At 53.1% G+C, this 24,125-nt stretch overlaps 1 protein-coding gene across 1 annotated transcript; it reads left to right on the top strand.

Moving 5' to 3' along the window:
* Positions 1–6,026: 6,026 nt before the first annotated feature.
* LOC137309200 (coiled-coil domain-containing protein 120-like) lies at positions 6,027–23,026 on the top strand (the record flags this gene model as incomplete). The annotated part of the gene is made up of 7 exons (XM_067977462.1): positions 6,027–6,178; positions 9,386–9,472; positions 10,211–10,344; positions 11,505–11,624; positions 12,969–13,155; positions 22,119–22,287; positions 22,940–23,026. Coding segments are annotated over exons 2-7 (752 nt in total), but the record flags the coding sequence as incomplete, so codon positions are not given.
* Positions 23,027–24,125: the final 1,099 nt, after the last annotated feature.

The raw sequence follows: 24,125 nt of genomic DNA, 5'->3' as shown, positions 1-24,125 counted from the left end.
TCTCCCCCAGCGCCCTGTGTTACTGACTGTATCTCCACTGATGTTAATCCCTCTCCCTCACACTGTCACTCAGTAACCCCTCTCCCCCAGCACCCTGTGTTACTGACTGTATCTCCACTGATGTTAATCCCTCTCCCTCACACTGTCACTCAGTAACCCCTCTCCCCCAGCGCCCTGTGTTACTGACTCTATCTCTACTGATGTTAATCACTCTCCCTCACACTGTCACTCAGTAACCCCTCTCCCCCAGCGCCCTGTGTTACTGACTCTATCTCTACTGATGTTAATCCCTCTCCCTCACACTGTCACTCAGTAACCCCTCTCCCCCCAGCGCCCTGTGTTACTGACTGCATCTCTACTGATGTTAATCCCTCTCCCTCTCACTGTCACTCAGTAACCCCTCTCCCCCAGCACCCTGTGTTACTGACTGTATCTCCACTGATGTTAATCCCTCTCCCTCACACTGTCACTCAGTAACCCCTCTCCCCCCAGCGCCCTGTGTTACTGACTGTATCTCTACTGATGTTAATCCCTCTCCCTCACACTGTCACTCAGTAACCCCTCTCCCCCAGCACCCTGTGTTACTGACTGTATCTCCACTGATGTTAATCCCTCTCCCTCACACTGTCACTCAGTAACCCCTCTCCCCCAGCGCCCTGTGTTACTGACTCTATCTCTACTGATGTTAATCCCTCTCCCTCACACTGTCACTCAGTAACCCCTCTCCCCACAGCGCCCTGTGTTACTGACTGTATCTCTACTGATGTTAATCCCTCTCCCTCACACTGTCACTCAGTAACCCCTCTCCCCCAGCACCCTGTGTTACTGACTGTATCTCTACTGATGTTAATCCCTCTCCCTCACACTGTCACTCAGTAACCCCTCTCCCCCCAGTGCCCTGTGTTACTGACTGTATCTCTACTGATGTTAATCCCTCTCCCTCACACTGTCACTCAGTAACCCCTCTCCCCCCAGCGCCCTGTGTTACTGACTGTATCTCTACTGATGTTAATCCCTCTCCCTCACACTGTCACTCAGTAACCCCTCTCCCCCAGCACCCTGTGTTACTGACTGTATCTCTACTGATGTTAATCCCTCTCCCTCACACTGTCACTCAGTAACCCCTCTCCCCCAGCGCCCTGTGTTACTGACTGTATCTCTCCTGATGTTAATCCCTCTCCCTCACACTGTCACTCAGTAACCCCTCTCCCCCCAGCGCCCTGTGTTACTGACTGTATCTCTACTGATGTTAATCCCTCTCCCTCACACTGTCACTCAGTAACCCCTCTCCCCCCAGTGCCCTGTGTTACTGACTGTATCTCTACTGATGTTAATCCCTCTCCCTCACACTGTCACTCAGTAACCCCTCTCCCCCAGCGCCCTGTGTTACTCATTGTATCTCTACTGATGTTAATCCCTCTCCCTCACACTGTCACTCAGTAACCCCTCTCCCCCCAGCACCCTGTGTTACTGACTGTATCTCCACTGATGTTAATCCCTCTCCCTCACACTGTCACTCAGTAACCCCTCTCCCCCAGCGCCCTGTGTTACTGACTGTATCTCTACTGATGTCAATCCCTCTCCCTCACACTGTCACTCAGTGCCCCCTTCCCATGCAGGAAAGTCCCAGGCTTGATCATGGGCCTAAGTTGAGTTAACCCATTCTCCTGTGATAACAACACAGCTCCATTGTTAGATTAAATGGAGGGGGAGGACGATGGAGAAAGGATGTTTATTCCTTGGAACTGTTTTTCGATTCGAAGCAGAGGCCCAATTCCAGCTCCAACTCCATATCCTGTGGCCTATCCCAGTTGCTCGGTAACGGGGATGTTGTCCACACATCCTCTTTTGCCTCCTGTCCTGTTTAAATGGTTCTTTACGCTCCGAGAATTCAGAACCGGCACATGGGAAATCAGCAGACTCACTGAAGCCTCGATATAAAAATGGCCTCAGATCTGGCCCACTTCTCTCTCCCTCGCCATTCCCCCGAAGAAACAAGACAGAATTCCCATTTCTTCGGCCCCTTTCACCACCTCAGGACGTCCCAAAGCCCTTCCCAGCCAATGGAGTACATTTTTCTTTGAAGTGTGGTCACTGTTGTAATGTGGAAAACTCGGCAGCCAATTTGCGCACAGCAAGATCCCACAAACAGCAATTAAGTAAATGACCAGATCTCCTGTTTCAGTGATGTTGGTCGAGGGATGAATATCGGGCCCAGGACCCCGGGGAGAACTCCCTTCCTCCCCCCCTCTGCTCTTCTTCCAATAGCGGCCGTGGGATCTTTGACGTCCCACCTGAGAGGGCAGACGGGGGCCTCGGTTTAACGTCTCATCCCGAAAGACGGCCCCTCCGACAGGGCAGCGCTCCCTCAGTACCGGCACCGGGGGGAGTGTTGGGGCCTGGATTACGGGGCTCGAGTCTCTGGAGCGGGGGCTCGAACCCTCGGCCTTCTGACTCCGAGGGGGAGAGGGAGACCCACTGAGGCAGGGCTGACTCCCCTCTCCTGGCCCTCTTACCCTGACACGGAAATAGTCTTCTGTCTTTTTCCCAATTCACCTTCTCTCTGCGCCTCCATCCCACCCCAATCCCCAATATTCCGGCTGCCTTTCTCATCCACCACCTCTCCAGTTGGGTAGGGGTAGGGTTGAGGAGGAGGGGACGTAAAGAGACTGTCCCACTGCTGTAACTGTCTGACTCCCCCCCTCTGTCTGGTACTGAGTTCCCAACTGTCAGCCTGAGCCTCTGCCGGGGGGGGGGGGGGGGGGGGGAGAGGGTAAGGATGAGAGAGGCCCTTGACCGCAGTAGGCCGCACTCCCTGTTTAACCTTTAACCTGCCGACCCCCTCCTCTCGGGAGCAGGCCTTTGACCGAGGACAGGCCGCTGGGGAACGGAGGCGTCGCCATGGCAACTGGGCAGAGTACAATGGCTCCGTCTGTCCCGATACCTGTCGGGGCACATACCAGGGCCGCAGCCCACCTGAGCAGCAGGAATGCTGGCTGCGGATTGTAACCCTGTCAGTGCCGGACGCCACTCGCACAGGCTCAGGGCAGGCAAGTCCAGGGCCGCCATTACTTCAGGGTCGGACACTTGGTGACCCCTCCCCTCGGCAGGGGGCAGGGGGCAGGGGGCGGGGGTCATGAGCAGGAACCCTGGCGGATATTGTTCATTGGAAGTCTGCGCAGGCCGGAGATGGGAGCCTGGGCCCTTTCCTGCTCCGTGTGGGGTTCGGTCTCACTCCGGGTGGGGTGTTTCGAAGGACGGACAAACGAACAGGCATTTCTAGAACGGTTTTCACTTCAGGACGTCCCAAGTCGCTTCGCAGCCAATGGAGTGTAGTCACTGTTGGTTTGTTGGCAACTCGGGAGCCATTTTGCGCACAGCAAGATCCCACAAGCAGCAAATGAACTGATTGACCCAGTTAATCGTTTTTTTTTTGAAGTGATGTTGGTTGAGGGATAATTATTGGCCCCAGGACACCGGGGAGAACTCCTCCCCTCCCTGTTCCTCTTCCAATAGTGGCCATGTGACCTTTTACCTCCACCTGAGAGGGGCAGACGGGGCCTCGGTTTAACGTCTCATCCGAACGACAACATCAAGGAACCCCAGATGGTCTGGTCATTATCACATTGCTGTTCGTGGGATCTTGCTGTGCGCAAATTGGCTGCCGTGTTTCCCTACATTACACTTCTATAGTATTTTGTTGGCTGTGAAGAGCTTTTGGACATCCTGAGGCCATCAAAGGCGCTGGAGAAATGCAAGTTTGTTCTTTCTCTATCTGTTCCAGAAACTCTACCCTCCCTCTCCGGGTCCCAGTCTACAAACCCCCACTGCCTCCATTCGGTGGCTCTAAGCACCTTCCTATAAATGGGGTGCCCAGAACTGCCCGCAATAATCCAACTCTGGCCTAACCAGTGAAACATAGGAACAGGAGGAGGCCATTCAGCCCCTCGGGCCTGCTCCGCCATTCAGTCAGATCATGGCCGATCTGTAACTCAATCCCGTCTACCCGCCTTCACCCCATATCCCTCGATAACCAACAAAAATGGATCAATCTCAGTTTTGAAATTTCCAATTGACCCCCAGCCTCAACGGCTTTTTGAGGGGGAGAGAGTTCCAGATTTCCACTCCCCTTTGTGTGAGGAAGTGCTTCCTGACATCACCCCGAATGGCCTGGCTCTAATTTTAAGGTTCTGCCCCCTTGTTCTGGACTCCCCCCACCAGAGGAAATAGTTTCTCCATATCTACCCTCTAAGAACATAAGAAAGAGGAGCAGGAGTAGGCCATTCGGCCCCTCGAGCCTGCTCCGCCATTCAATCAGATCATCGCTGATCTTCGACCTCAACTCCACTTTCCCGCCCGATCCCCATATCCCTTGATTCCCCGAGAGTCCAAAAATCTATCGATCCCAGTCTGGAATATACTCAATGTCTGAGCATCCACAGCCCTCTGGGGTAGAGAATTCTAAAGATTCACAACCCTCTGAGTGAAGAAATTCCTCCTCATCTCAGTCTTAAATGGCCGACCCCTTATCCTGAGACTATGCCCCCTGGTTCTAGACTCTCCAGCCAGGGGGAAACAGCCTCTCAGCATCTACCCTGTCGAGCCCCCTCAGAATCTTATGTTTCAATGAGATCACCTCTCATTCTTCTAAACTCCAGAGAGTATCGGCCCATTCTACTCAATCTCTCCTCATAGGACAACCCTCTCATCCCAGGAATCAATCTAGTGAACCTTCATTGCACCGCCTCTAAGGCAAGTATATCCTTCCTTAGATAAGGAGACCAAAACTGTACACAGTACTCCAGGTGAGGTCTCACCAAAGCCCTGTACAATTGTCTCTATTATTTCTGTCTTCTTCCTACCAAAGTGAATAACCTCACATTTCCCCACATTATATTCCATCTGCCACCTTCTTGCCCACTCACTTAACCTGTCTATATCCCTTTGCAGACTCTGTGACCTCCTCACAGCTTACTTTCCCACCTAGCTTTGTATCGTCAGCAAACTTGGATCCATTACACTCGGTCCCCTCATCTAAGTCATTAATATAGATTGTAAATAGCTGAGGCCCGAGCACTGATCCTTGAGGTACCCCACTAGTTACAGCCTGCCAACCTGTGAATGACCTGTTTATCCCTACTCTCTGTTTTCTGTCCATTAACCAATCCTCTATCCATGCTAATATATTACCCCCAATCCCATGAGCCCTTATCTTGTGTAACAACCTCTTGTGTGGCACCTTATCGAATGCCTTTTGAAAATCCAAATATATGACATCCACTGGTTCCCCTTTATCTACCCTGCTAATTACATCCTCAAAAAAACTCTCAAGTTTGTCTGTCGAGTCCCTTTTTAATTTTAAACATTTTATACAAATTACAGATAATTTCCTTGCTTTTATAGTCAATGTATAATACCCAGAATTCCATCTGTGGGTCTTTTCCGTCTGAGCTCCGAGCTCCGAAGGATTACCGATTGCCCCAGGCTTTCGGTTAAAGGGTGTGCTGTTACAACAAGAACAACCTGCATTTATATAGCGCCTTTAATGTCGTAAGATGTCCCCAAGGCGCTTCCCAGGAGCGTAAATCAGACAAAATTTCACACCGAGCCTCATAAGGAGATATTAGGACAGGTGACCAAAAGCTTGGTCAAAGAGGTCGGTTTTAAGGAGCGTCTTAAAGGAGGAGAGAGAGGCGGAGAGGTTGAGGGAGGGAATTCCAGAACTTAGGGCCGAGGCGGCTGAAGGCACGGCCGCCAATGATGGAGCGATGGGAATCGGGGATAAGAGGCCAGAATTGGAGGAGCGCAGAGATCTCGGAGGGTTGTAGGGGCTGGAGGAGGTCACAGAGATAGGGAGGAGGGGCGAGGGCCATGGAGGGATTTGAAGACAAGGATGAGATACTTCAGATATACTTCATCTTCCGGCTGGTTGAGAGGAATCCCTCGACTGATTGCTTCTTTAAGATGTGACAAGGCTCCAGCCATCTTGTGTAGCCTAACTGGTTAATTTGGCTCTCTCCCTCAGGGTCAAACAGCGTCCCGCTGAGTCAGCGTTCTGGAACATTCCGGCCACTACCTGCGGAACCGCCTGCCTCGCTGTGCGCTGGCCTCTCCCCACGCCAACGTGCGAGTCGTAGGGTGATGGCTCGTAGCTAAAAGTAACCTAGGCTCAACGCAGGTGAGTCCATCGGAGGTTAGGATCACGCAATCACCACAAACAGTTAAAGGGACAGGCTGCGGGTGGCTATCGTTAAACTGTCCCATCAAACACTCCCAGGGCAGGTACAGGGTTAGATACAGAGTAAAGCTCCCTCCACACTGTCCCATCAAACACTCCCAGGGCAGGTACAGGGTTAGATACAGAGTAAAGCTCCCTCTACACTGTCCCATCAAACACTCCCAGGGCAGGTACAGGGTTAGATACAGAGTAAAGCTCCCTCTACACTGTCCCATCAAACACTCCCAGGGCAGGTACAGGGTTAGATACAGAGTAAAGCTCCCTCTACACTGTCCCGTCAAACACTCCCAGGGCAGGTACAGGGTTAGATACAGAGTAAAGCTCCCTCTACACTGTCCCATCAAACACTCCCAGGACAGGTACAGGGTTAGATACAGAGTAAAGTTCCCTCTACATTGTCCCATCAAACATTCCCAGGGCAGGTACAGGGTTAGATACAGAGTAAAGCTCCCTCTACACTGTCCCATCAAACACTCCCAGGGCAGGTACAGGGTTAGATACAGAGTAAAGCTCCCTCTACACTGTCCCATCAAACACTCCCAGGGCAGGTCCAGGGTTAGTTACAGAGTAAAGCTCCCTCCACACTGTCCCATCAAACACTCCCAGGGCAGGTACAGGGTTAGATTCAGAGTAAAGCTCCCTCAACACTGTCCCATCAAACACTCCCAGGGCAGGTACAGGGTTAGATACAGAGTAAAGCTCCCTCTACACTGTCCCATCAAACACTCCCAGGGCAGGTACAGGGTTAGATACAGAGTAAAGCTCCCTCTACACTGTCCCATCAAACACTCCCAGGGCAGGTACAGCACGGTGTTAGGTTCACTCAGTTGTCTTATGAGGAAAGATTGAACAGGTTGGGTCTATACTCATTGGAGTTTAGAAGAATGAGAGGAGACCTTATTGAAACATCCCAGATTCTGAGGGGACTCGATAGGGTAGATGCTGAGAGGATGTTACCCCTCATGGGGGAATCTAAAACTAGGGGGCATAGTCTCAGAATAAGGGGTCGCCCGTTTAGGACGGAAATGAGGAGGAATTTCTTCTCCCAGAGGGTCGTGAATCTTTGGAATTCTTTACCCCAAAAAGCTGTGGAGGCTGAGTCATTGAATACATTCAAGGCTGAGTTAGACACATTGTTGATCAGTGAGGGAGTCAAAGGATATGGGGAAAGGGCGGGAAAGTGGAGTTGAGGTCAAAATCAGATCAGCCATGATCTCACTAAATGGCAGAGCAGGCTCGAGGGGCCGAATGGCCTGCTCCTCCTCCTATCTCTTCGGGTCTTATGGTCCCTGAGATGACCCTCTTACCATCTGGTTCCTGAGCACTGGACTGTGCTTTGACATTAACCCTTTATTGCCCATGTTCTGACTCTCACTGGGATACGGGTTCCACCAGCACGAGGTGTCCTGTGGCCCCCCCCAACTCGAGAGACCAGTGTTCCCGTGTCAGCCCCGAATCGTGACCGGCGAGAGGATATTCTTCCATGGGGTGCACCGCGTGAGTCTGGCTATCCCCCCCATTACAGATTGGGTCACTAGGAGCGGGGACCCCAGCTGATTGGCCCCTCTCTAACCCTAAGTAAGAAATTGAGGCCGACTGTGGTAACTCTCTTCCCCCCCTGACTGAGGTCAGCACTAACTGGGGCGAGACTGATGCAAAGAGGCTCCAATGTGATTTAGACAAGTTGGGTGAGTGGGCAAGAACATGGCAGATGCAGTATAACGTGGATAAATGTGAGGTTATCCACTTTGGTTGTAAAAACAGAAAGGCAGATTATTATCTGAATGGTGATAGATTGGGAAAAGGGGAGGTGCAACGAGACCTGGGTGTCCTTGGACACCAGTTGCTGAAAGTGAACATTCAGATGCAGCAAGCAGTTAGGAAGGCGAATGGTATGTTGGCCTTCATTGCAAGAGGATTTGAGTACAGGAGCAGGGATGTCTTACTGCAGTTATACAGGGCCTTGGTGAGACCACATCTGGAGTATTGTGTGCAGTTTTGGTCTCCTTATCTGAGGAAGGATGTCCTTGCCATGGAGGGAGTGCAACAAAGGTTCACCAGACTGATTCCAGGGATGGCAGGACTGACGTATGAGGAGAGATTGGGTCAACTAGGCCTGTATTCACTCGAGTTTAGAAGAATGAGAGGTGATCTCATTGAAACATATAAAATTCTAACAGGACTGGACAGATTAGATGCAGGGAGGATGTTCCCGATGGCTGGGGAGTCCAGAACCAGGGGTCACAGTCTCAGGATACGGGGTATGCCATTTAGATGAGGAGAAATCTCTTCACTCAGAGGGTGGTGAACCTGTGGAATTCTCTACCACAGAAGACAGTGGAGGTCAAGTCATTCGATGTATTCCAGATGGAGATAGATAGATTTCTTAATGCTAAAGGGATCAAGGGATATGGGGAGAAAGCGGGAACAGGGTACTGAGTTAGACGATCAGCCATGATCATTTTGAATGGAGGAGCAGGCCCGAAGGGCCGAATGGCCAACTCTTGCTCCTATTTTCTATGTTTCTATGATGTTTCAACAATGAGATAATTGACCAGATCATCTATGTTAGTGATGTTGCTTGAGGGCTAAATATTGGCCCCAGGACAGAACTCCCTCCTGCTCTTCTTCCAATAGAGGCTGTGGGATCTTTTATATCCATCTGAGAGGGCAGGCGGAGGCCTTGGTTTGAGGCCTCATCTGAAAGACGGCCCCTCCGACCGTGCGGCGCTCCCTCAGTACTGGCACCGGGGGGAGTGTTGGGGCCTGGATTGTGTGTGTATGTCCCTGGAGTGAGGACTCGAACCCATCAAACGTTCCCAGGTGAGGTACGGCACGGGTTAGATACAGAGTGGGGGAATCCATGACCTTCTGACTCTGAGGCGAGAGTGTTACCCACTGAGCCATGGCTGCCCCTGGTGGGCCTTGTCTGTCAAACATTCATCCGTGGCCTTCTCCCTCTGTGAGGGAGCCTTTCCCTTCCGCTCTGTGCCCGCCTCCCGCCCCTGCCCCAGCATGGCCAAGAGCCAGAACTTTCTGGAACCAGGCGTGATTCTCGATGCCCGCCGACTGCTCGGGAGCAAAGCAACTGAGGGGTTTCTATTTTTCTTTTAATGAATAAAAGCCTCTCTCTCTCTCTCTCGCCAGGAAGGAGGACCGCCTGCCCGCTGCCAGGTGGCATGGAGGTGAAAGGTCAACTGATAACCATGGCGACTGGCAACCTTGGCTCTCCCGGTAAGCTGAACCCAGGGGAGAGGGCCGAGGCCCCAGAGTACAGGACAGGCACCAGTGAGGAGGAGGAAAAGCCAGGGGTTTAGGGGTTGGTTGATGCCAAGCCTGTCGATTTTGTTGGGCTGGGCTGACCTGGGCTGGGTTGGGCTGGGCTGGGCTGACCTGGGTTGGGCTGGGCTGACCTGGGCTGGGCTGGGCTGGATTGACCTGACCTGGGCTGGATTGACCTGACCTGGGCTGGATTGACCTGGGCTGGGTTGACCTGGGCTGGGTTGACCTGGGCTGGATTGACCTGGGCTGGATTGACCTGGGCTGGGCTGGGCTGGATTGACCTGACCTGGGCTGACCTGGGTTGGGCTGGGCTGGGCTGACCTGGGTTGGGCTGGGCTGACCTGGGCTGGGCTGGGCTGGATTGACCTGACCTGGGCTGGATTGACCTGGGCTGGGTTGACCTGGGCTGGATTGACCTGGGCTGGGTTGACCTGGGCTGGATTGACCTGGGCTGGATTGACCTGGGCTGGGCTGGGCTGGATTGACCTGACCTGGGCTGACCTGGGTTGGGCTGGGCTGGGCTGACCTGGGTTGGGCTGGGCTGACCTGGGCTGGGCTGGGCTGGATTGACCTGACCTGGGCTGGATTGACCTGGGCTGGGTTGACCTGGGCTGGGTTGACCTGGTTTGAGCTGGGTTGGTCTTCTTGTCACTGGGCCAAGTACTCTAACCCTGTCCTCCGTTGGCACAGGTGCTCAGCGCCATGTGAAGGCCACAAAGATGAAGACGGAGAGGCGGAAGGAGCTAGTGCTACGGCAACGGAGTATCGAGGAGAGCCTGAGGTGGAAGATTGCGGAGTTGAAGGAGCTGTGCCTGCAGGAAGCAGTAAGTCTGGAGTCCCTGGGATGGGTACAAGGCCCCATCCCACCAACTGATATTCATAACCTCCTCCTCCAACCCCTCTCCTCCGTCCTCCAGCTGGGAGGGACTGCCCTCGCCTCGTTCCATTCTTATCCCTCCAGTCGGAGCCAGAGAATCTCCTGCAATGGCTTCTCTTCCCCCTCCCGCACCGTTACCTCTGGAGTCCCCCGAGGATCTATCCTTGGTCCCCTCCTATTTCTCATCTACATGCTGCCCCTGGGTGACATCGTCCGAAAACACGTCCGATTCCACATGTACGCTGACGACACCCAGCTCTACCTCACCACCGCCTCCCTCGACCCCTCCACTCTCTCTCATTTCTCACACTGCTTGTCCGACGTCCAGTACTGGACGAGCAAAAATTTCCTCCAACTAAATATTGGGAAGACCGAGGCCATTGTCTCCGTTCCCCTCCACAAACTCCGTTCCCTCACCACCGACTCCATCCCTCTCCCTGACCACTGTCTGAGGCTGAACCAGACCGTTCCCAACCTCGGTGTCTTATCTGACCCTGAGATTGGCCTCTGACCCCATACCCGGTCCATCACCAAGACCGCCTACTTCCACCTCCGTCTATCGCCCGTCTCCGCCCCTGTCTCAGCCCATCTGCTGCTGAAACCCTCATCCATGCCAGTGTCACCTCCAGACTCTCCTATTCCAATGCTCTCCTGGCTGTCCTCCCATCTTCAATCCTCCGTAAACTCCAGCTCATCCAAAACTCTGCTCTCCGTATCCTAACTCGCACCGAGTCCCGTTCACCCATCATCGCTGACCGACATTGGCTCCCGGTCCAGCAACACGTCCATTTTAAAATTCTCTTCCTTGTTTTCAAATCCATGAGGAGAATTTATTTTACGCAGTGAGTTGTTCTGATCTGGAATTCACTGCCTGAAAGGGCGGTGGAAGCAGATTCAATAATAACTTTCAAAAGGGAATTGGAGAAATACTTGAAGCCAATAATTGGAGAGCTCTTTCAAAGAGCCAGCACAGGAACGATGGGCTCAATGGCCTTATTCTGGGCTGCATCATTCTCTGAATCGGTCACTTTATTTGACTTCCTGACTTTTGTCTCTGTTACCCGTGGCAACAGGGTGCTACATTCACATGTCTTTATCTCAAACCAGGAACTGACCGGCAGGCTCCCCCCAGAATACCCACTGGAGCCTGGGGAGAAGCCCCCCACGGTCGATCGACGGGTGGGAGGCACCAGCAGAGCACTGGATATCAGCGCGAAACCAGGGCAGGTAAATAACAGATACCCGGGAGTGAGTTACAGACTGGAATCTAATCGAGGGGTTCGGGGGGTTTATATATAGAATATCAGATACCCGGGAGTGAGTTACAGACTGGAATCTAATCGAGGGGTTCGGGGGTTTATATATAGAATATCAGATACCCGGGAGTGAGTTACAGACTGGAATCTAATCGAGGGGTTCGGGGGGTTTATATATAGAATAACAGATACCCGGGAGTGAGTTACAGACTGGAATCTAATCGAGGGGTTCGGGGGGTTTATATATAGAATAACAGATACCCGGGAGTGAGTTACAGGCTGGAATCTAATCGAGGGGTTCGGGGGGTTTATATATAGAATAACAGATACCCGGGAGTGAGTTACAGACTGGAATCTAATCGAGGGGTTTGGGGGGGTTAATATATAGAATAACAGATACCCGGGAGTGAGTTACAGACTGGAATCTAATCGAGGGGTTTGGGGGGGTTAATATATAGAATAACAGATACCCGGGAGTGAGTTACAGGCTGGAATCTAATCGAGGGGTTCGGGGGATTTATATATAGAATAACAGATACCCGGGAGTGAGTTACAGACTGGAATCTAATCGAGGGGTTCGGGGGGTTTATATATAGAATAACAGATACCCGGGAGTGAGTTACAGGCTGGAATCTAATCGAGGGGTTCGGGGGGTTTATACATAGAATAACAGATACCCGGGAGTGAGTTACAGACTGGAATCTAATCGAGGGGTTTCAGGGGGGTTTATATATAGAATAACAGATACCCGGGAGTGAGTTACAGACTGGAATCTAATCGAGGGGTTCGGGGGGGTTTATATATAGAAGAACAGATACCCGGGAGTGAGTGACAGACTGGAATCTAATCGAGGTTGTTCAGGGGGGGGTTTATATACAGAATAACAGATACCCGGGAGTGAGTTACAGGCTGGAATCTAATCGAGGGGTTTGGGGGGGGTTTATATAAAGAATAACAGATACCCTGGAGTGAGTTACAGGCTGGAATCTAATCGAGGGGTTCGGGGGGGTTTATATACAGAATAACAGATACCCGGGAGTGAGTTACAGACTGGAATCTAATCGAGGGGTTCGGGGGGGGTTTATATAAAGAATAACAGATACCCGGGAGTGAGTTACAGGCTGGAATCTAATCGAGGGGTTTGGGGGGGGTTTATATAAAGAATAACAGATACCCGGGAGTGAGTTACAGACTGGAATCTAATCGAGGGGTTCGGGGGGTTTTTGGGGTGGGGGAAATGGGCAGTGTGATGGGCTCATTTACCTCCCGAACACCCCACCCCCTCAGTCTCTCTGTGTCTCTCCCTCCCTCCCAGGACCTGGCGCTGTGGGGTCTCGAGCAACGGAATAAGCTGCGGCAGCGGATGGCCGATGCCAGTCGGGCACTGGGTGCCAGGGCGGCGTTGACGACCGGGCGGAGGGGGAGGGGGCACAGTTACGCCCTCATCCAGCTGCAGGAAGACGGGATGATGGAGAGGCATCGGCTCACCCGCTTCCCCCGAGGTACCAGCGCCCGTTGCAAGCCCGCCCGGGTAATGCCAACCTCAGTAACACTGGGCGCTGGGCGAGAGGGGTTACTGAGTGACAGTGTGAGGGAGAGGGATTAACATCAGTAGAGATACAGTCAGTAACACAGTACATGGGGAGTGTTTGATGGGACAGTGTAGAGGGAGCTTTACTCTGTATCTAACCCTGTACCTGCCCTGGGAGTGTTTGATGGGACAGTGTAGAGGGAGCTTTACTCTGTATCTAACCCTGTACCTGCCCTGGGAGTGTTTGATGGGACAGTGTAGAGGGAGCTTTACTCTGATTCTAACCCTGTACCTGCCCTGGGAGTGTTTGATGGGACAGTGTAGAGGGAGCTTTACTCTGTATCTAACCCTGTACCTGCCCTGGGAGTGTTTGATGGGACAGTGTAGAGGGAGCTTTACTCTGTATCTAACCCTGTACCTGCCCTGGGAGTGTTTGATGGGATGGTGTAGAGGGAGCTTTACTCTGTATCTAACCCTGTCCCTGCCCTGGGAGTGTTTGACGGGACAGTGTAGAGGGAGCTTTACTCTGTATCTAACCCTGTCCCTGCCCTGGGAGTGTTTGACGGGACAGTGTAGAGGGAGCTTTACTCTGTATCTAACCCTGTCCCTGCCCTGGGAGTGTTTGATGGGACAGTGTAGAGGGAGCTTTACTCTGTATCTAACCCTGTCCCTGCCCTGGGAGTGTTTGATGGGACAGTGTAGAGGGAGCTTTACTCTGTACCTTTCCCTGTACCTGCCCTGGGAGTGTTTGATGGGACAGTGTAGAGGGAGCTTTACTCTGTATCTAACCCTGTACCTGCCCTGGGAGTGTTTGATGGGACAGTGTAGAGGGAGCTTTACTCTGTATCTAACCCTGTACCTGCCCTGGGAGTGTTTGATGGGACAGTGTAGAGGGAGCTTTACTCTGTATCTAACCCTGTACCTGCCCTGGGAGTGTTTGATGGGATGGTGTAGAGGGAGCTTTACTCTGTATCTAACCCTGTCCCTGCCCTGGGAGTGTTTGATGGGACATTGTAGAGGGAGCTTTACTCTGTATCTAACCCTGTACCTGCCCTGGGAGTGTTTGATGGGACAGTGTAGAGGGAGCTTTACTCTGTATCTAACCCTGTACCTGCCCTGGGAGTGTTTGATGGGACAGTGTAGAGGGAGCTTTACTCTGTATCTAACCCTGTACCTGCCCTGGGAGTGTTTGATGGGACAGTGTAGAGGGAGCTTTACTCTGTATCTCACCCTGTACCTGCCCTGGGAGTGTTTGATGGGACAGTGCAGAGGGAGCTTTACTCTGTATCTAACCCTGTACCTGCCCTGGGAGTGTTTGATGGGACAGTGTAGAGGGAGCTTTACTCTGTATCTAACCCTGTACCTGCCCTGGGAGTGTTTGATGGGACAGTGTAGAGGGAGCTTTACTCTGTATCTAACCCTGTACCTGCCCTGGGAGTGTTTGATGGGACAGTGTAGAGGGAGCTTTACTCTGTATCTAACCCTGTACCTGCCCTGGGAGTGTTTGATGGGACAGTGTAGAGGGAGCTTTACTCTGTATCTCACCCTGTACCTGCCCTGGGAGTGTTTGATGGGACAGTGCAGAGGGAGCTTTACTCTGTATCTAACCCGTGCTGTACCTGCCCTGGGAGTGTTTGATGGGACAGTGTAGAGGGAGCTTTACTCTGTATCTAACCCTGTACCTGCCCTGGGAGTGTTTGATGGGACAGTGTAGAGGGAGCTTTACTCTGTATCTAACCTTGTACCTGCCCTGGGAGTGTTTGATGGGACAGTGTAGAGGGAGCTTTACTCTGTATCTAACCCTGTACCTGCCCTGGGAGTGTTTGATGGGGCAGTGTAGAGGGAGCTTTACTCTGTATCTAACCTTGTACCTGCCCTGGGAGTGTTTGATGGGGCAGTGTAGAGGGAGCTTTACTCTGTATCTAACCTTGTACCTGCCCTGGGAGTGTTTGATGGGGCAGTGTAGAGGGAGCTTTACTCTGTATCTAACCCTGTACCTGCCCTGGGAGTGTTTGATGGGGCAGTGTAGAGGGAGCTTTACTCTGTATCTAACCTTGTACCTGCCCTGGGAGTGTTTGATGGGACAGTGTAGAGGGAGCTTTACTCTGTATCTAACCTTGTACCTGCCCTGGGAGTGTTTGATAGGACAGTGTGGAGGAAGCTTTACTCTGTATCTCACCCTGTACCTGCCCTGGGAGTGTTTGATGGGACAGTGTAGAGGGAGCTTTACTCTGTATCTAACCCGTGCTGTACCTGCCCTGGGAGTGTTTGACGGGACAGTGTCGAGGGAGCTTTGCTCTGTATCTAACCCTGTACCTGCCCTGGGAGTGTTTGATGGGACAGTGTGGAGGGAGCTTTACTCTGTATCTAACCTTGTACCTGCCCTGGGAGTGTTTGATGGGACAGTGTAGAGGGAGCTTTACTCTGTATCTAACCTTGTACCTGCCCTGGGAGTGTTTGATGGGACAGTGTCGAGGGAGCTTTACTCTGTATCTAACCCTGTACCTGCCCTGGGAGTGTTTGATGGGACAGTGTAGAGGGAGCTTTACTCTGTATCTAACCCCCTGTACCTGCCCTGGGAGTGTTTGATGGGACAGTGTAGAGGGAGCTTTACTCGATCTAACCCTGTACCTGCCCTGGGAGTGTTTGATGGGACAGTGTAGAGGGAGCTTTACACTGTATCTAACCCTGTTCCTGCCCTGGGAGTGTTTGATGGGACAGTGCAGAGGGAGCTTTACTCTGTATCTAACCCTGTACCTGCCCTGGGAGTGTTTGATGGGACAGTGTGGAGGGAGCTTTACTCTGTATCTAACCCTGTACCTGCCCTGGGAGTGTTTGATGGGGCAGTGTAGAGGGAGCTTTACTCTGTATCTAACCCTGTACCTGCCCTGGGAGTGTTTGATGGGACAGTGTGGAGGGAGCTTTACTCTGTATCTAACCCTGTACCTGCCCTGGGAGTGTTTGATGGGACAGTGTGGAGGGAGCTTTACTCTGTATCTAACCCTGTACCTGCCCTGGGAGTGTTTGATGGGACAGTGCAGAGGGAGCTTTACTCTGTATCTAACCCGTGCTGTACCTGCCCTGGGAGTGTTTGATGGGACAGTGTAGAGGGAGCTTTACTCTGTATCTAACCCTGTACCTGCCCTGGGAGTGTTTGATGGGACAGTGTAGAGGGAGCTTTACTCTGTATCTAACCTTGTACCTGCCCTGGGAGTGTTTGATGGGACAGTGTAGAGGGAGCTTTACTCTGTATCTAACCCTGTACCTGCCCTGGGAGTGTTTGATGGGGCAGTGTAGAGGGAGCTTTACTCTGTATCTAACCTTGTACCTGCCCTGGGAGTGTTTGATGGGGCAGTGTAGAGGGAGCTTTACTCTGTATCTAACCTTGTACCTGCCCTGGGAGTGTTTGATGGGGCAGTGAGTGTAGAGGGAGCTTTACTCTGTATCTAACCCTGTACCTGCCCTGGGAGTGTTTGATGGGACAGTGTAGAGGGAGCTTTACTCTGTATCTAACCCTGTACCTGCCCTGGGAGTGTTTGATGGGACAGTGTAGAGGGAGCTTTACTCTGTATCTAACCCTGTACCTGCCCTGGGAGTGTTTGATGGGACAGTGTAGAGGGAGCTTTACTCTGTATCTAACCCTGTATCTGCCCTGGGAGTGTTTGATGGGACAGTGTAGAGGGAGCTTTACTCTGTATCTAACCCTGTACCTGCCCTGGGAGTGTTTGATGGGACAGTGTAGAGGGAGCTTTACTCTGTATCTAACCCTGTACCTGCCCTGGGAGTGTTTGATGGGACAGTGTAGAGGGAGCTTTACTCTGTATCTAACCCTGTACCTGCCCTGGGAGTGTTTGACGGGACAGTGTAGAGGGAGCTTTACTCTGTATCTAACCCTGTACCTGCCCTGGGAGTGTTTGATGGGACAGTGTAGAGGGAACTTTACTCTGTATCTAACCCTGTACCTGCCCTGGGAGTGTTTGATGGGACAGTGTAGAGGGAGCTTTACTCTGTCTCTAACCCTGTACCTGCCCTGGGAGTGTTTGATGGGACAGTGTAGAGGGAGCTTTACTCTGTATCTAACCCTGTACCTGCCCTGGGAGTGTTTGATGGGACAGTGTAGAGGGAGCTTTACTCTGTATCTAACCCTGTACCTGCCCTGGGAGTGTTTGATGGGACAGTGTAGAGGGAGCTTTACTCTGTATCTAACCCTGTACCTGCCCTGGGAGTGTTTGATGGGACGGTGTAGAGGGAGCTTTACTCTGTATCTAACCCTGTACCTGCCCTGGGAGTGTTTGATGGGACAGTGTAGAGGGAGCTTTACTCTGTATCTAACCCTGTACCTGCCCTGGGAGTGTTTGATGGGACAGTGTAGAGGGAGCTTTACTCTGCATCTAACCCTGTACCTGCCCTGGGAGTGTTTGATGGGACGGTGTAGAGGGAGCTTTACTCTGTATCTAACCCTGTACCTGCCCTGGGAGTGTTTGATGGGACAGTGTAGAGGGAGCTTTACTCTGTATCTAACCCTGTACCTGCCCTGGGAGTGTTTGATGGGACAGTGCAGAGGGAGCTTTACTCTGTATCTAACCCTGTACCTGCCCTGGGAGTGTTTGATGGGACAGTGTAGAGGGAGCTTTACTCTGTATCTAACCCTGTACCTGCCCTGGGAGTGTTTGATGGGACAGTGCAGAGGGAGCTTTACTCTGTATCTAACCCTGTACCTGCCCTGGGAGTGTTTGATGGGACAGTGTAGAGGGAGCTTTACTCTGTATCTAACCCTGTACCTGCCCTGGGAGTGTTTGATGGGACAGTGTAGAGGGAGCTTTACTCTGTATCTAACCCTGTACCTGCCCTGGGAGTGTTTGATGGGACAGTGTAGAGGGAGCTTTACTCTGTATCTAACCCTGTATCTGCCCTGGGAGTGTTTGATGGGACAGTGTAGAGGGAGCTTTACTCTGTATCTAACCCTGCACCTGCCCTGGGAGTGTTTGATGGGACAGTGCAGAGGGAGCTTTACTCTGTATCTAACCCTGTACCTGCCCTGGGAGTGTTTGATGGGACAGTGTAGAGGGAGCTTTACTCTGTATCTAACCCTGTACCTGCCCTGGGAGTGTTTGATGGGACAGTGTAGAGGGAGCTTTACTCTGTCTCTAACCCTGTACCTGCCCTGGGAGTGTTTGATGGGACAGTGTCGAGGGAGCTTTACTCTGCATCTAACCCTGTACCTGCCCTGGGAGTGTTTGATGGGACAGTGTAGAGGGAGCTTTACTCTGTATCTAACCCTGTACCTGCCCTGGGAGTGTTTGATGGGACAGTGTAGAGGGAGCTTTACTCTGTATCTAACCCTGTACCTGCCCTGGGAGTGTTTGATGGGACGGTGTAGAGGGAGCTTTACTCTGTATCTAACCCTGTACCTGCCCTGGGAGTGTTTGATGGGACAGTGTAGAGGGAGCTTTACTCTGTATCTAACCCTGTACCTGCCCTGGGAGTGTTTGATGGGACAGTGTAGAGGGAGCTTTACTCTGTATCTAACTCTGTACCTGCCCTGGGAGTGTTTGATGGGACAGTGTAGAGGGAGCTTTACTCTGTATCTAACCCTGTCCCTGCCCTGGGAGTGTTTGACGGGACAGTGTAGAGGGAGCTTTACTCTGTGTCTAACCCTGTACCTGCCCTGGGAGTGTTTGATGGGACAGTGTAGAGGGAGCTTTACTCTGTATCTAACCCTGTACCTGCCCTGGGAGTGTTTGATGGGACAGTGTAGAGGGAGCTTTACTCTGTATCTAACCCTGTACCTGCCCTGGGAGTGTTTGATGGGACAGTGTAGAGGGAGCTTTACTCTGTATCTAACCCTGTACCTGCCCTGGGAGTGTTTGATGGGACAGTGTAGAGGGAGCTTTACTCTGTCTCTAACCCTGTACCTGCCCTGGGAGTGTTTGATGGGACAGTGTCGAGGGAGCTTTACTCTGTATCTAACCCTGTACCTGCCCTGGGAGTGTTTGATGGGACAGTGTAGAGGGAGCTTTACTCTGTATCTAACCCTGTACCTGCCCTGGGAGTGTTTGATGGGACAGTGTAGAGGGAGCTTTACTCTGTATCTAACTCTGTACCTGCCCTGGGAGTGTTTGATGGGACAGTGTAGAGGGAGCTTTACTCTGTATCTAACCCTGTCCCTGCCCTGGGAGTGTTTGACGGGACAGTGTAGAGGGAGCTTTACTCTGTGTCTAACCCTGTACCTGCCCTGGGAGTGTTTGATGGGACAGTGTAGAGGGAGCTTTACTCTGTATCTAACCCTGTACCTGCCCTGGGAGTGTTTGATGGGACAGTGTAGAGGGAGCTTTACTCTGTATCTAACCTTGTACCCGCCCTGGGAGTGTTTGATGGGACAGTGTAGAGGGAGCTTTACTCTGTATCTAACCCTGTACCTGCCCTGGGAGTGTTTGACGGGACAGTGTAGAGGGAGCTTTACTCTGTATCTAACCCTGTACCTGCCCTGGGAGTGTTTGATGGCACAGTGTAGAGGGAGCTTTACTCTGTATCTAACCCTGTACCTGCCCTGGGAGTGTTTGATGGGACAGTGTAGAGGGAGCTTTACTCTGTATCTAACCCTGTACCTGCCCTGGGAGTGTTTGATGGGACAGTGTAGAGGGAGCTTTACTCTGTATCTAACCCTGTACCTGCCCTGGGAGTGTTTGATGGGACGGTGTGGAGGGAGCTTTACTCTGTATCTAACCCTGTACCTGCCCTGGGAGTGTTTGATGGGACAGTGTAGAGGGAGCTTTACTCTGTATCTAACCCTGTACCTGCCCTGGGAGTGTTTGACGGGACGGTGTAGAGGGAGCTTTACTCTGTATCTAACCCTGTACCTGCCCTGGGAGTGTTTGACGGGACAGTGTAGAGGGAGCTTTACTCTGTATCTAACCCTGTACCTGCCCTGGGAGTGTTTGATGGGACAGTGTAGAGGGAGCTTTACTCTGTATCTAACCCTGTACCTGCCCTGGGAGTGTTTGATGGGACAGTGTAGAGGGAGCTTTACTCTGTATCTAACCCTGTACCTGCCCTGGGAGTGTTTGATGGGACAGGGTAGAGGGAGCTTTACTCTGTATCTAACCCTGTACCTGCCCTGGGAGTGTTTGATGGGACAGTGTAGAGGGAGCTTTACTCTGTATCTAACCCTGTACCTGCCCTGGGAGTGTTTGATGGGACAGTGTAGAGGGAGCTTTACTCTGTATCTAACCCTGTATCTGCCCTGGGAGTGTTTGATGGGACAGTGTAGAGGGAGCTTTACTCTGTATCTAACCCTGTACCTGCCCTGGGAGTGTTTGATGGGACAGTGTGGAGGGAGCTTTACTCTGTATCTAACCCTGTACCTGCCCTGGGAGTGTTTGATGGGACAGTGTAGAGGGAGCTTTACTCTGTATCTAACCCTGTACCTGCCCTGGGAGTGTTTGACGGGACAGTGTAGAGGGAGCTTTACTCTGTATCTAACCCTGTACCTGCCCTGGGAGTGTTTGATGGGACAGTGTAGAGGGAACTTTACTCTGTATCTAACCCTGTACCTGCCCTGGAGTGTTTGATGGGACAGTGTAGAGGGAGCTTTACTCTGTCTCTAACCCTGTACCTGCCCTGGGAGTGTTTGATGGGACAGTGTAGAGGGAGCTTTACTCTGTATCTAACCCTGTACCTGCCCTGGGAGTGTTTGATGGGACAGTGTAGAGGGAGCTTTACTCTGTATCTAACCCTGTACCTGCCCTGGGAGTGTTTGATGGGACGGTGTAGAGGGAGCTTTACTCTGTATCTAACCCTGTACCTGCCCTCGGAGTGTTTGATGGGACAGTGTAGAGGGAGCTTTACTCTGTATCTAACCCTGTACCTGCCCTGGGAGTGTTTGATGGGACAGTGTAGAGGGAGCTTTACTCTGTATCTAACCCTGTACCTGCCCTGGGAGTGTTTGATGGGACGGTGTAGAGGGAGCTTTACTCTGTATCTAACCCTGTACCTGCCCTGGGAGTGTTTGATGGGACAGTGTAGAGGGAGCTTTACTCTGTATCTAACCCTGTACCTGCCCTGGGAGTGTTTGATGGGACAGTGCAGAGGGAGCTTTACTCTGTATCTAACCCTGTACCTGCCCTGGGAGTGTTTGATGGGACAGTGTAGAGGGAGCTTTACTCTGTATCTAACCCTGTACCTGCCCTGGGAGTGTTTGATGGGACAGTGCAGAGGGAGCTTTACTGTGTATCTAACCCTGTACCTGCCCTGGGAGTGTTTGATGGGACAGTGTAGAGGGAGCTTTACTCTGTATCTAACCCTGTACCTGCCCTGGGAGTGTTTGATGGGACAGTGTAGAGGGAGCTTTACTCTGTATCTAACCCTGTACCTGCCCTGGGAGTGTTTGATGGGACAGTGTAGAGGGAGCTTTACTCTGTATCTAACCCTGTACCTGCCCTGGGAGTGTTTGATGGGACAGTGTAGAGGGAGCTTTACTCTGTATCTAACCCTGTACCTGCCCCTGGGAGTGTTTGATGGGACAGTGTAGAGGGAGCTTTACTCTGTATCTAACCCTGTACCCGCCCTGGGAGTGTTTGATGGGACAGTGTAGAGGGAGCTTTACTCTGTATCTAACCCTGTACCTGCCCTGGGAGTGTTTGATGGGACAGTGTAGAGGGAGCTTTACTCTGTATCTAACCTGTACCTGCCCCTGGGAGTGTTTGATGGGACAGTGTAGAGGGAGCTTTACTCTGTATCTAACCTGTACCCGCCCTGGGAGTGTTTGATGGGACAGTGTAGAGGGAGCTTTACTCTGTATCTAACCCTGTTCCTGCCCCTGGGAGTGTTTGATGGGACAGTGTAGAGGGAGCTTTACTCTGTATCTAACCCTGTACCTGCCCTGGGAGTGTTTGATTTTCCTTCTCTCTCTCTCTCTCTCTCTCTCTGACCCAGATGAAGCGTCACTGACTGCGTGTCTGCTCCCTGACGGACGGGTCCTCTCCCCATCTCGACGGCCGGGAGATGCCCGGACCCTCGGCCGGGGCCATGGCTGGACGCTGTTGCCTGCCGACATCTACTACCAGACGAGAAGTCGACGCAGCTCCTACGCGAGCCCCGTGAGGTAGGAAGCAAGTGGCCGCGGTTCCCGTAACCCCCTGAATTTCAGTGACATCTGTTCGACCGTGGAGTCTGCCGTAAATCTCCGAACATACTGAAGCCAAGTTTGTCCCAGACGCGGATCATGCTGGTGTCGGCCCCTGGCTCGGTGGGTCTCCCTCTCCCCCTCGGAGTCAGAAGGTCGAGGGTCCGAGCCCCCACTCCAGACACTCGAGCCCCGTAATCCAGGCTCCAACACTCCCCCTCGGTGCCGGTACTGAGGGAGCGCCGCACTGTCGGAGGGGCCGTCTCTCGGATGAGACGTTAAACCGAGGGCCCCGTCTGCCCTCTCAGGCGGGACGTCAAAGATCCCACGGCCGCTATTGGAGGAAGAGCAGAGTGAGGAGGGAGGGGGAGTTCTCCCCGGTGTCCTGGGGCCGAGATTTATCCCTCGACCAACATCACTAAAAAAAACCAGATTATTTATCTCGTTGCTGTCTGTGGGATCATGCTGTGCGTAAATTGGCTGCCGTGTTTCCTACATTACAGTGATTACATTTCGGAAAGTACTTCATTGGCTGTTAACGATTTGGGACGTCCTGAGGTGGTCAAAGGCCTTTCTATTTTCTGATGGTTTCTCTCCCTGTTTTTATCTCTCTCTCTCTCTCTCTCTCCAGGATGTTACAGAGGAGTATGTCTGGAGTGGAGAGACGGAGTGTCCCATCTTCACCCGTGATTTACAGGGAGAGACCGGGACAGTACAGGTAAGGCCTGCTCCCCGAGCCCAGGCCCCACTCTGTGGAGCAAGAGGACTGCAGTGATGCTTTCATTATAGACCCAATGCAGTGCGGAGGGCTGTGCTGGGAGTGAGGGTATCCCCCCCAGAATCTCCCCCTCCCTGCTACACCCCCTCTCCGGGGTTGGGGGGGAGTGAGGGGGCTTCTGGAGGGAGGGAGAGGAGAGGAGGGGGCGATGGGGTGAGGGAGTCTGGAGAGAAAGAGAAAAGAAGTGGGGAGAGGGGTGTGAGCGAGAGATAGGGAGGGAGCGAGAGATCGGAGAGGGGGGGCATATGGGGAGGGTGCGAGAGAGAGAGAGAGAGGGAGGAGGGAGGGGGCGAGAGTCAGGGTGGGGAGAGAAGAGGAACGGGGGTGGGAGAGAGAGACAGAGAGAGAAAGAGAGGGAAACAAGGGAGGGAGAGACAGGAGCAGGGACGGGTGGGGGGAAGGAGAGAGGGGAGCGGGGGAGGGAGAGAGAGAGGGGGGCGGGGGAGGGAGAGAGAGAGGGGGGCGGGGGAGGGAGAGAGAGAGGGGGGCGGGGAGGGAGAGAGAGGGGGGAGCGGGGGAGGGAGAGAGAGGGGGGGCGGGGGAGGGAGAGAGAGGGGGCGGGGGGAGGGAGAGAGAGGGGGGCGGGGGAGGGAGAGAGAGAGGGGGGCGGGGGAGGGAGAGAGAGAGGGGGGCGGGGGAGGGAGAGAGAGGGGGGAGCGGGGGGAGGGAGAGAGAGAGGGGGAGCGGGGAGGGAGAGAGAGAGGGGGGCGGGGGAGGGAGAGAGAGGGGGGGCGGGGGAGGGAGAGAGAGGGGGGCGGGGGAGGGAGAGAGAGGGGGGCGGGGGAGGGAGAGAGAGGGGGGAGCGGGGGAGGGAGAGAGAGGGGGGAGCGGGGGAGGGAGAGAGAGGGGGGAGCGGGGGAGGGAGAGAGAGGGGGGAGCGGGGGAGGGAGAGAGAGGGGGGAGCGGGGGAGGGAGAGAGAGGGGGGAGCGGGGGAGGGAGAGAGAGGGGGGAGCGGGGGAGGGAGAGAGAGGGGGGAGCGGGGAGGGAGAGAGAGGGGGGGAGCGGGGGAGGGAGAGAGAGGGGGGAGAGGGGGAGGGA

Source organism: Heptranchias perlo, unplaced genomic scaffold (genome assembly GCF_035084215.1).
Source record: "Heptranchias perlo isolate sHepPer1 unplaced genomic scaffold, sHepPer1.hap1 HAP1_SCAFFOLD_1533, whole genome shotgun sequence".
In the NCBI taxonomy this organism is placed as follows: Eukaryota; Metazoa; Chordata; class Chondrichthyes; order Hexanchiformes; family Hexanchidae; genus Heptranchias; species Heptranchias perlo.
The sequence above is the reverse complement of the archived record's forward strand: the minus strand, read 5'-3'. Positions and strand labels throughout refer to the sequence as shown.